Source organism: Centroberyx gerrardi, chromosome 12, assembly GCF_048128805.1.
Source record: "Centroberyx gerrardi isolate f3 chromosome 12, fCenGer3.hap1.cur.20231027, whole genome shotgun sequence".
In the NCBI taxonomy this organism is placed as follows: Eukaryota; Metazoa; Chordata; class Actinopteri; order Beryciformes; family Berycidae; genus Centroberyx; species Centroberyx gerrardi.
The window spans coordinates 10,747,437-10,760,571 of NC_136008.1; the positions used below are offsets into that span (position 1 = coordinate 10,747,437).

Below are 13,135 nucleotides of genomic sequence, written 5' to 3' on the forward strand. Positions count from 1 at the left end.
CCTCGCATTCTGCGCGTGCTTGCTTTGAGATTGCGACATGTCCAGATAAAATATGCCACCGCTGATTGCAAGAAGGACCAGTTTTCACAGCAGAGCTCTAATGAACTATCACAGAGAGACAGATGATGCCTGCTCTCCTAATGTAGGCCTAGTCCAAATTATCACATAGGCCATTCGTTAAAAATGCACAAATCAACAGGCACAGGCTGCACTAATGGGGGGAGATATTGCTGAAATCCCAACATTATAGGTAGCAATTCATCACGGGATATCTCCAACATCAGCTGCATCCATAGAGAAATAACGATTAACGAAAAAGAACACAAAGCCCTTGCTGCACTGTGGTTTTTCAAATTTGACGGACACTTAATACGTTTAACCAAAGGCCAACGTCTTTTTTGACCTTTCCTGAAGTCCTGACTGAGTCAAGGTATTGGTGAAATTTGATTAAGAGTTTTGGCATTTACGCATGCAATCTTCAAAATAAAAGCAAAAGCTATCAGATGTCAGTAAGATCTGGTTAGCTAGATTGAATTATAGTCTCTAGTCCTTTGGTGCAAACAAAAGGTTAAATGATGGACTTGGACACAACAGGTTCATGGGAGAATATATTTATTTTTGATAAAAATCAACAGGGAAAGAAACCAGCCTACTCATCGTATATCTGACAACATTCAGTCAAACCTGCAAATAAAGTGCAGGGGTCAAAATCATATCAATCAGATTAACAAATTTGAAAGTAAAAATATCTACAGGAATCATGTCATTTTTTAATATACATTCATTCTTTTTTATTCACAGGTTTGCACTTGTGGTGTTTTTTAATAAAAAGGAAAAAAAAATCATGTAAACTTAAAACATCTTTGCTTCCAGTCTATGGCTTGTACATGTTTTTTTTTAAAAGGCTAATCAAGTTCTACTTCAAAACTGCATTTTACAGTGCCTTAACATTTGCATATGGAGTACTATCACAATGAATAACATCTGCATTTTCACCGACACCAGTCAACACTAAAATGGCTCTAAATGGCAAGGACGGTGCTTCTGATTTAACGACTGGCTGCAGCCTTTGGTTCCGATTGAAACCTTAATCTTATATGCAGGCTATCTAACTGTGGTGGATCAAGCAAGTTGTTCTCATTAGGAAACATTTCAGAGAAGCGGTCAACGTCAGTTAAATGCAAATATATGTTTGTGAAAGGATCAGATTTTGTACAACCTTATACAGTCTATTTAAAACTAAGTGGAGTGGCATATGGCTTGGCATGCCAACTATGAAGTCTCACCTCGGGCTGATTCAAACACATTTGACCACAGTAAATATAATTATCACATTTCCATCTGTGGAAGCAAAGTCATCATGGAGGTACTGAAAAGAAAAGTGATTTGATGCTGGTGTGTAACTGCATAGCTGTGTTTCTTGACCTAATCGTTGAAAGCTGTTAGCTCATATGTTTGCAGTAAGGTTTATCACATTGCACTTCGTTGAAATCAGCCTGGGGCTAAGAAAGTCTCTAGTGAGAAAAACTTTCAAAAAAGGAAAAAAAAAGGTAGAGGTATGCTGTACAACCTGATAATTGAACAACCCAAAAAGCAATATTACACTAAACTACTACAACTTGTACTTACAAGGATGATTCGTGAAAATGATTAGTGATTATAAAATTGTTCTGTGGATCATCAACGCATACATATTCTATGAAATGACACTAATTTAAACAACGCTGAACAAAACATTGCGGCTCAAAGTTGTAGGCAGCATAAGCAGTGGCGGAACCACAAATATATGGGAATGGGGAGACTGCGCCTCAATGCAACACTGACTGTCTGTGCAGATTAATAACAGCAGAGGTGTAGGACGCCTCATCTGTCCAAAACACCAGATGGGCTCTCTGGACCATCACCTGCACTTGAGTTAGCCTTCTGCATGAGTGGGCAACAAGGGCAAGAGGCCAATGGGGGTTAAACTGCACGTGTACACATTTGACACAAATTTAAGTTTTCTAGTGGTTCACACAATTAGAAATTTCAGTCACAACTACGCACAATGCCCCAATGGTTTGAGTGGGCAACATGGTGTAAGCACACAGCCCTTTTGAAGTCAAGAGCTGTGCTAGTCTATACAAGCCATATTCACAAGGAGGTGCTAATGACCCATCAACCCTGCAGGGCTTCATAACGGGCCTGTAGGTGTAGGTGCATAGGTGGCGTTTGCAGTATTGATGCAGAAGTCAAGCCCACGTACATCACCGAGGTAACTGTTGTCCATTAGAGCCTCGAATTCATCAAAGAGCTTCCAAAGTGTCAACAAAAGATGACTGACAGCACGAATAGTCTCTGACTGAAAAGCGCCCGTTCGTGTCTTTATGTGAACGTATGCCACACACAATGATGCGTGCATGTGTGAGCTCATGTTTCTCACCTGGGCTGGTGGTTTCACGCACGCAACAAAAGACACGATCTACATCTCAGACATCAGCGTCACGTGAGCGCACACATGCAGACTCCACTTGTGCAACACATACCGGCAAAAAAAGTGACATGTACACAACCAGTCCAAAATAGACTCGCACGGATTGAGAGACCGACTGCAGTAAAAGTGCATAGTGAGCATAAACAGCAACCAGTAATGCAAGTACAAACTTCAACCCAGCATCTCCAAGAGGATGAGTGTATTACTTTCCTCCTCTTCACAGCCCTGGTCCTCTCTATCAATCTGACTAAAAATATTGCAGTAAGTACTCCAGGCTGACAGAACCGAGCATGGTCTAATCCTGTAGCATGACTTTTCTGCTGAAAATCCTGCTCTTCTACGGGGGGATTTTGCACTCAGCGCTTCAGCTAAATCCTATTCATCACACAGCATCCCTCTCTACAGACCTGGCAACCCAGCCCTGCTACCAGGCAAGGGCAGGACAGCGCCAGCATTGTTGGCATCTATATTTAGTTGGACTTGATAGAGGGACCGACCCTCCAAAGGACATTTTCCTGTACTTCAAAGTGAATCAATGACAACAAGCTAGGCAGAGTGTCCTCGGGTCACCAAAGACAAAGTCGACCCCTAATGTAATTGCGAGGAGCAAAAATTCTGCTCAGGTTGGACCATCAGCCACGTGTAGTCGGCCAGATACAAGTTCAGTGGCTTTTACACAGTGCTCTTACAATCCCTTTTCTTGGTCTGGGGCCTCTGGCTTTTCCTAAAAGCCTCTGATTTGTATGAACAGGTTGTCAGGCAGGAAGTCCCCTGACTCGAGAGAAGTGGTACTTTGACGCACTACATATTGGGTAGGGAGGGAGGGAGTGATAAAGCCTGGTGAGGAAGGGGGGGTATTCGAGTGCAAATCAGTGTAGTGAAGTTAAAATGTATATTGATAGCTGAGGGCTGCGCATCCTGCCGCCTCTATCTCTCCTATTCCAGTTCTGCGGTAGGAGAATGACAAGCAGTCATTTCCAGTCTTAGAAGGAAAAAAAAACAAACGTTTTGCCTCTTTCGGCAGTTTTGCAAGCTGTGATTGTTTTTAGACTGCTATGAAGATGGGACCCAAGTTTCCAAAAAGCACATTCCAAAAAGCACAAGTGCTTTTTTTTTTTCCAAGTGAATACTTGTATTCAGAAAGTAGTGCATCTCAGTGCATCTCCAACAAAGTTTAATTGTAGCAATCAATAAAATGCAATCTTTTGCATTAGTAATGTCAACACTACAAAAAGCACTAGGCAGCATCTAGATAGGAAGTGCTGTGTCCCTGTGTAATATTCGACCCTATCAGTATGCATTACTGAGAGTAGAATATGCGCTTAATTGGGAAGGCAAAGGATGTCAGAGCAGCAGTGGCTAGAGAAGCTTAAGTTAAATACTGCGCACATTCAAAAATGTGGAATAAGCAGCAAAAGATTACATATAACAAACAACGTTATCGCATACATCAACAAACAAAGAAAAGCTATAATGATTATTCAGGGGTTATAATACAGCATTATAAATCGTTGCTATAAATAAGGTAAAAGTAATACTATGGCGTAGGATTAATAATATGATTAACAATTGCAATGGAATTTCGAGGAACAAGCAAATCAATTCATCCAGTTTAGAGCCTTTAAGTCTGTTGTCTTTTAGTTTTGTAATTCCATTTGGGAGAGAGTCAACAGAGTTACTATCCACAAAGTGAGCTGTATTGACTGCCAAACTGGCGTAATAGAGAACACAATGTGGAGTTATTAAGTGTGATTTAGAGTGGCTCCCTAAAGGACAAGTGGCCATTTAGATGGGGATGGCTCTATAGAGAAGCCTATAGTGTGCCTACCACTATCTGATTAGGGACTCAAATGGCTGCCTTGGCCTAGATGAATCACCCATTCAGGCCTCGTCTCAAGAACCTTCCGCGCTGCTTTATGTCCGAGCCTCTGCCGCCTAAAGGCAAAGCTGTTAAGGATGTGTGCTGTGTGTGTGGGTGAGTGTTGGTCTTTGATCAAAGCAGCTGCTAAATCACCATTCTATTCTGAAATATGACTGTCTTTTGTGGGTGTGTTTGTTTTGTCTGCCAGCCAGAGGTTTGCGGCTGTGCATGGTGATGCAAAGTCAAGCAGCAAGTGAATTCTAAAGCAGAGGAAGTTGTATTTCAGTGCTCCTCTACTATTTTGTTCTCGCTCTCAAAAACTGGGCAATCTCCCAGCCTCCTCCAAACTCCCCCATCTCTTGCTTTTCTGAACTCTCTCTCTCTCTTAGGCTTTGCATTGCCTAATTCTGTCTGACTTTCATTTACTCTTTCTCTCTTCACTTCTTGGGTGAACAGCAGTCCTCTTTTCTATCTAACCCCATTTAAGCCCCAATACCACCAACGTCTGTGTTATTCTGGGCTGCCACAGCAACTAAGCCCTCCCCATCTGCAATTTTAGCCCCTCTCCCAGCAGCTAGCTGCTCTCCCTCAATGGAACCAACGAAGAGAGAACTGGTTTCCCCAGGAGAGCCCGAAACACCCCTATCGGTCCGTTCCAGCTTGCGGTGCTTGCGTGGCTCCGGGGGCGTGTCCTGGGTAAAGACACAGCGAATTCGCTCCACGCAGACATTGGCAGCCTCCCTCGTCTCCCTGGAGAGCTGTGATAGGCTGAGGAAGCCATGGGGGAGGTCGTCCACCACGCACAGAGTGACAGGCTGCTCCACGTTCCTCAGACGCTTGGCAAACATCACCGAGTCATCCAGCATGGGGTCCAATGCGCAAGCCTGAGAAGGGAGAGAGAAGAAGCGGGAGGGAGGGAAGGGGGAGGAACGGCAGAAAGCAAATTAGGGTTCCCTTCAGACATGTCAAGAATCTTAATTACAGGATGAAGAAAAGGAAGCCAAGCGTTCCCCCCTCTTTTTTCCCCCCGTCTTTCTTTACATTCTCGCTGACTCACTCTAGCCACTTTAAAACCTGCGCCAATTGCCTCATTTTCATATTAACACACAAGAGAGAGCAGGTCTCAAGTTCATCTATTCCTCCTATCACACTCTATCTCACTCTCTCTTCTTGATACTAGAATGTGCACCGGGTCTGAACACCATCTGAACTGTCCTGATATGGTGAACTCCACTCTACTCAATAACTTTGTTATGCAAACAGCCATAAAAAGAGAAGGGTAAGATTGTTTGTGAGCTAGCTGTCCTCCTCAAGAACCCTGTGGCCTTTGTGTATTCATCTGTATGAGTGGCCGTCCCCCCATTTCTCTACCTCATCCCCAATTCTCTTCATCCCTCCCTCTGCCTGTGCTTCTTACCACTATGTGTACAGGTGGCAGCCCTTTCAGCATGCTATCGGGGGCCAGCAGGGGGGAGCAGTAGGGGTCCCTGACCACCGGTGAGCTCTGCAGCCTCATCTCAGCCAGCTGCTCCGAGCGTAGAGGCTCAAAGCCCAGGGGGAACTCCCTGGGGTAATCCAGCTCTGACCCCTCCTCGCCACCAGGGGGTGGTATGGCCACCGAAGACAGGGCGCTGGTCATGGAGGCATCGGCTTCCTTGGAGAGGAAGAAACTCACATCTTCTGGCTACATAAGGAAGAGAAATTATTCAGGCGAAGTTAAATTAAAGACTGACTGGATAAGGGAGATGGTAATGTTGAGGAAAGTGGGAACTATACTAAAAGTATAAAATATTTGCAAGGCAACCTTGGTTATGTATACAACGCTTTGCCCTTCTGAAAATCTCCTTCTAAAAACCTTGGCTGAATGCCTGAAAGTCTTGGCTGAACAATCCCCATTTCAAGGAGGGAAGGCACAGCAGCATTTCAAGTCTGACGTCACCCCTGCTAGCTATTTTTCCCCAAGCCAGCCACTAATCCAGTCTGCCTGTGTGAAAACACACAAAGGGATAATCTCCAACACCTTGCCAGAACCAAAAGGTTAGGTATTCAGTCAGCATCCTTTAGCCAAATCTGTTTATGAGGCATGGGTGACATATAAGCTCAGCTGAGTTCAGTGATGTGAAACACACATACCACTGCAGGGAATATATGATGCCGAGCCAACATATCTCCATGCTACAACATTGTTCAGACACACAGTCCAACGTTACAATCTCTTCAACAGACTCAAATTGTACTCCCAACTCTCTTTAATGCAAATTGTATGAAAGGTGAGATAATTGGATCCTAGATAGGAGACTAGTGGGAATTCTCTGTGCTCTCTGATGGTGTTATAATCATCAAATTACAATTCTAATTCTGTGGTTGTTGGACAACAGGGTGGCCTCATGGTTAGAGACCATGCCATAACACCCCCACCCCTCCCCCTCCTCCACCCCAGCAACAATATGTCCAGCAACAGCCAGGTGTCCTTAAGCAATTCACTGAACCCTTGCCTGCTCGCTAATTGTAAGCTGTTCTGGACAAGGACATCAACTAAGTGCCTAAAAAATGTAAATGTAAACGGTGTTCAAGCGTGACGTACAGTGCGCTCGGAGAGCAGTGGTGCAGTGTGGGAGGTGGAATTGTTGTGGGTCCCCAGGTCCTGGCAAGTCTGGCTCTTCACAGACACTCTCCTGGTGGAGAAGTCTGTCGGCTCTGGGGGTATGGGGGGGTCCGAGTGAGGAGAGGAGATGGACGCCTCGGATATGCTCTTCCTCACTGCATCTGAGAGAGAAAAGAGAGAGACAGAGAGAGAGAAAGAGACAGAGAGAGAGAGAGGGGGGGGGGGGGGGGGGAGAGACAGGCAGAGAGACAGAGCGAGACAGAGAGAGAGACAGAGACAGAGAGAGACAGAGAGAGAGAGACAGAGAGACAGAGATTGTGCAAAACAAACAGAAAAGGAGAGCAGAGAGTGTTTGAGAGAGACAAACAGTGAGAGAGAGGTTCATTAAAAACTAAAGTTAACCACGCACACTGAATAGCGTATGAAAGATGAAGAGGCCACTCAACTTCACTTGAGGCCACTGATGGTTGGAGGACATCGAAAAAAAAAAATTAGGGTACTAACACTGATGGTGGTACACAAAAGAGAATTCACTTATTCTGCTGTTTCCACTTATTGTATGTCCTCTGGTTGAGAGCCAACAGTTAAAAGCCTAAAATGCAAATGGGGATATATCAGGAACAAGAAAAGGGAAGGGGGCGGAGGAATTTTCAAACAGTGCTGTCATGGTGATATCATTCGTCCCGCCCCCAGCCGTCAAAACACAGCTGTAAGAGTTGTCATGGCTGGTCTCCTCACAAAGCTACCGCTCTCCCATCCCTTTAATAATGAACCATCTCAGCACCATGATGGCCTTTTAATAATGTACACCCACCAATGACACTCTCATTAGTTTGGGCTTGCAGCTGTGGGGGTGTCACCTAGCTAAGGGGACACCGGGGAAATTATGATTCACCACTAGATTTACGGTGGCTACAATTAACAATTACTGTCAAACCACTGCCGCTCCAAGGAGGTGGATTGATATGGATGGGGCTGCAGGGGTGTTACGCAACAGAAAGGGACACCGCGATAATTGGTTAGTTAACTGTTGAATAGGGGGATCCATTTCAATGACCTCCTCCATATGGGGTGTAATGAACTTTGGGGCAATTAGTGTTCTCAGCTAAGACAAACACACTGGATAAATGCACTAGCATAGCAAACACCTTGAAACAGAGGGGGATAAACACACACACTTATTTGGAGATCCCATTAATATTTTTTGCAGGTAGACATGATCACAAGCTGATTGCACAGAAAACTTTGTACATCCATCCCAACCAAAAAACTTTGAACACCTTTACTGCTAAGTAAAACACAGTTATATCACCCACCCATCTCCTAATGTTCCCACCCACCTGTGCACACATGCAAACACAAACATGTGCACGCATACATAAACACACCCATACACACAAACACAAACGGTGGCGTACCAGTGGCTCCTGGCGGTGCCTCTGCAGCTGTGTTGGCGGAGGCGGAGGCTCTGTTGGGATCCAGCAGAGAGTGGATCCAGTTGGAGGCTCCCTGTCGGAAATCTCGGAGCAGCAGCGCTGTATCTCTCTTCACCATGCTCAGCGTGCTCACTCTCTCTACCTGCTTCTCCGTCTGCGGCTCATTGCCTGGGGAGGGAGACATGGAGGGAAAGTCAGGATGGAAAGATGAAAGGACAGGAAAGGAGGGAGGGAAAGAAGTTGGGAAGGATGAGAAAAGGTAGGGAATGAATAAGAACAGAGAAGATAGGAAAGGTACGGTAGTAGAGCAGAGAGAAAGAGTGGCAGAATAGATTTAATATCCCCTCAGGGCGATTTGTATTACAGACAGTGGATGAAAAATAAATAAAATACAAAACAATGACACTATACAACAAACATAATGTACTACATAAAACTAAATGAGGCAACAGTGTGCGAGAGAGGTCCTGCAAATATACACAGCTAGAACAAAACATCTTTATGATTAATGTCATCATTATTACTAGCTAAAGAAACAAACAAAAACAAATCATCTTAACAGGCCAATAAACTAGATGCCATCATCAGCATTATTATCAAAACCCCAATTACAAATCATCATGTATAGAGTAGGAGCAGGTAGCACAGACATGGAGAAATGGAGGGAAGAAAGAAGGCAGAGGGAGGAAAAAGGTTAAAAAAGCAAAAAAAAAAGGGAAAGGAGAAGGCAAGAGAGAGGGAAAGAACAGAGGACAGGTTGAAAATTGATTTCCTATTGGCCTATCACTCACTCCTGTTTGAGTGTATGGTGGGAAAGACAAAGATCTACGCCTTTTCTCACCTTCACAAGATTAAAACGTCCTAGCTTGATTTTTAAACACACACACCTGCGTAGGCACTGAGACACCTGGAGAGCACACTGAGCGGCAGCAGGGGATCCATAAGTGTGAGCAGGCGGGAGGGCGAGGCGTAGGCGGTGAGCAGCGTAGCCGGGTAGGCTGCCACGATGCCATCTGGCATTCGCACCCCGTGAGCAGCGGCGCGCATCGATGTCGTCACACACAAGTTGCCGCCGGCACTGTCGCCGGCCAGACACACTTTCTCCCCGGTCCAACCTGGAGTGAAAAATGGGTAGGGGAAGAAAGAGGTGAGAAGAAAGGAGAACAGAAGGAAGGGGAAACAAAGAGCAGAATTGAAAAGAAAGTACAGGAAAAACGGAACACAAAGAAAGAAGACAAAAGAGAGGAGAAGAGAAAAGAGAGAACAGAGCAACTATTTTTCTGTTGCCATGTGAATTCCACCGAGGGACAAAAAAGCAGCGTGTGACACACTTGGGTATCAACTAATAGTCTCTGCTGCTCTTCTCCTCTGTATCGCTGCTCATATGGCTGCTGTGAGGGGGCGATATCTCACTGTCTGCCTTATAGCCAGCATATTGCCTTCTTGTACTACAACACTAACATATTGCATTGGAGACACTGCTAATTTGACACGCCATGCTTCAGCAGTGGGGTGCAACCCAAAACTCACCAGATGTCTTTTGTTTATTGCTTGAATATTGAGCATCACAATTTGTGTAATATTGCAGAATGACGACCACGGTGCAAGACATTGTCTAGAAGAAAAGATTACTTTTCAAAGTGATGCATGAATCCTCCGAGTGGTCCGGGGATTGGTAAACAAACAGTGAGGATTTGCAGAAATAGTCCAGAAGACAACTTCACCCTGAGAAAAGTGAGTTTTTCCCCTCTTTTGCTGCAGCTGCTCACTGAGGTCAGATAACGTGCTTGCTATTCTTACAACCACCTAAGGTAAATACCATCTCTACTTCACATACTTTTCCCATGACCTTGAAAAGTAAACAGAAAATGTACAGGCGAGATAAGACCCAGCACTCCAGTGCAGAGGTGGGGAATCGAGTCACATGACTTGAGTCACAATTTTAATTGCTTGAGACTTTACTTGATGCATGAAGGGAATACTTGAGACTTGACTTGAGTTCTGGTGACTCGACCTTGACTTTGATGACTTGGAAAGGTTTCTAAATCACTTAGATTGAAAGTGATGAGGTTTGTTCCACCAGACAACTGAATTTAAATTCTGTTTTCTGAATTTGTATGGAATGATTGAATTTATTGAAGTTGAAACTGATTATAGAAATCAAACTCATGATGCTCTTACCAACTTTTTATTCTATTAAAACGATATTGCATTGCAAAGTCCTACCTATTTAGTTTTCTTTACGATATTAAATTGATACTGGACTCTTGATTTATTCTGACTTGCCTTGGTGTTCTACATTTAGACTTGAGACTTGACATTAATGACACTGACTTGGTAAAATACATTTAGACTTGGGACTTGACTTGAGACTTGTGCCTCAAGAGCAAAGTTGACTGGGCGACACCTCTGCTCCAGTGTAAACTACAGTGCGTGTTGTGTTTGTACCCAGTAGGTGGTGGTTCCTGAGGGCCCAGCAGTAGGCGTAGAAACACTCCTCCAGGGCCCTGGGGAAGGGGGCCTCGGGGGCCAGGGAGTAGTCCACTGACAGGATGGGGACACCCAGGTCCTGGGACCAACTCTTCAGATAGGGCTGGAGAGACAGAAGGCAGGGGTGTGGAGGAGGGGGGGTGGATACATAGAGAGTAATATTCAGTTTCACAGTCAAAAGATCCTTTGTTGTTAACAATATGAGAAGCAAGACAGAGCAAGATAAAACAGGGACGCAGGGGGAGAATGAGACAGAGAGAGAGAGAGAGACGTGTGGAGGTGAGAAAGCATTAAGAAGCAAGGATAAAAAGTTATGAAAATTATGTTCCCCTCTGATGTCATCCGTCTGCTTTCTGGCTTACTGTCTAGACAAAGGGAGAATGAGCAGTGCCCTTTCGGTCACCTCCATTTCATTTCTTCTCATATGGTAATAACCGAGGTGCACACATGTCCTAGTTTGCCGGTTATGAAGGGAACAGGCAAACACAAGGAGAGTGTGGATTTGACAATCCACAAAACAAAATCCAAATAGTGAGTTTTTCTCCTTTTGTTGTGACTACTCTCTAAAGTCAGGTTAAACACTTACTATTCTTGTGCCAAACTAAGGCAAGTGCTTTACCTCGCATACTTTTGCAATGACCTTGACATGTGAGAGAGAAATCAAGACTGACCTGACAAAGTATTCTTTCTGCAAAGCTTTCCTCCTTTGCTCTTCCATCTCTCCTATCTCCCCAAAACAGCTTTTTGACTAGCTGTGACAGAGCCGGCAGTGAAAGCAAAGGCTCTCCGTTCACAACACCGGGAAAAGCACGGTGTCTGTGTGTGTGTGTGTGTTTGTGTGTCACCTCAGCGACCGGTGATTCAAAATGAAAAAACACATCAACAAAGCAGCAGCTCCAGGAGTTGGCTGTGCTCTCTTAAAGCCCTGTCTGTCACGATAAATCTTAGAGTGAGACCGCTGACAAGTGAGTGTGCGTGCAGTTCAAGTGCTGTTTAGGTCAGGTCGTGTGTATTCGTGCAAATCAGCAAAGGTACTCCTTTGGTGTGTGTGCGCGCAAGTGTGTGTGTCTCCATGCAGCTATGTGAACAATAGCCATTGTTGACAGTCTACAATGAGTGTCAACATGTGCCAGTGCCCATGGCCAGGTCTGTCAGTCAGACGGATCATCATCTCTACCTGGATAAAAGGAGCTGAGGACTCGCAACAAATGGCCTACAGGGCTTCGGAGAGGTTGGTGTGTGTGTTTGCTGGGCTGGGACCAAGGCTGGTTAATATTACATGACTCAGGAAACTCTCTGAGTACACACGCATCCTATCCCCAGAGAAACACACACACACACACACACACTTTCATAAGAGCCCAGATCACCTCCCAAAGCAGGAGTTAATCGGAGTTGCAGTCTCACTCATCCTCAGACAGGCAGAGCAGTTAATCCGTCTCTGCGGGCTGGTGCCTCTGCTGCCCAATCACACACAAAAACACACTCCTGGATGTGTGTAGGTGTGTGTGCGTGTGTGTGTATGTGGCCATGCTGCTAAATGCACACAAATCCCAGTACATCCATTACTGTGATCTCAGAGTCATGGGGCACTGAGAGTGGGAGCACCACAGGCTCCTGCCCCAGAAATCCAACTATCCATCTTCCCCAACACTGGCACTCTGGAGGGCAGGAGAGGCAGGATGGAGTGGGAGGAGGGAGTGAAGGAGAGATATGAGGAGAGCAGGGGACACCACAGGCCCCTGCCCTCAGGGAAACTTTCCATCTCCCTATTCACTCTGTCTTGCGCCGTGCCTCAGGGATTAAGAGAGCAGAAGGTACCCGGTGAAATGAGGAGGGAAAAGGGGAAGTGGACTGTGCTAAAATAAGACAGGAAGGAGAGGTGAAAAAAGGACACCAAGTGAAAGGAAATGAATTTGTGCAATATTAGAAAGATCGAAAAGAGGGATGTAAAAAAAAGAGAGAAGAGCCGAGAAGAAGGAGGGAGAGGGATAGTCTGACAAGTCTTCCATTAGCGCCTGGGGTAATCTTTCTCTACGGGGCTGTACCGTTCTCCGTTAATTCAACATGACAGCGCTGTTCACCCCCTCCTCAGATCACTCTCTCATCCTCTGGTTGCTACGCAGCTGCAGATCAAGGCAGCCCATGTCCTTGGCAATTTCACGGAGCCTTGTCTTACAGTGGCTATAAGTAGCCAGTTGCCACATGCAGACCGCACACAGCCAGACAGATGACCACATGAGTGCAGGAGAGAGGGGGAGAAGAGGAGG

General features: G+C 45.3%; 1 protein-coding gene across 2 annotated transcripts in view; it reads right to left on the reverse strand.

Moving 5' to 3' along the window:
* Positions 1 to 595: 595 nt before the first annotated feature.
* lipeb (lipase, hormone-sensitive b) overlaps positions 596 to 13,135 on the reverse strand; it is a 27,953-nt gene continuing 15,413 nt past the window's right edge. For both annotated transcript variants that reach the window (XM_071908571.2, XM_078286951.1), the window contains 6 exons: positions 10,824 to 10,968; positions 9,263 to 9,490; positions 8,358 to 8,543; positions 6,919 to 7,100; positions 5,752 to 6,018; positions 596 to 5,218 (listed from right to left, as the gene is read on the reverse strand). In XM_071908571.2, the coding sequence (XP_071764672.1) occupies positions 4,817 to 5,218; positions 5,752 to 6,018; positions 6,919 to 7,100; positions 8,358 to 8,543; positions 9,263 to 9,490; positions 10,824 to 10,968 (1,410 nt within the window). In that variant the 3' untranslated portion in view covers positions 596 to 4,816. The remainder of the gene's footprint in view (positions 5,219 to 5,751; positions 6,019 to 6,918; positions 7,101 to 8,357; positions 8,544 to 9,262; positions 9,491 to 10,823; positions 10,969 to 13,135) is intronic.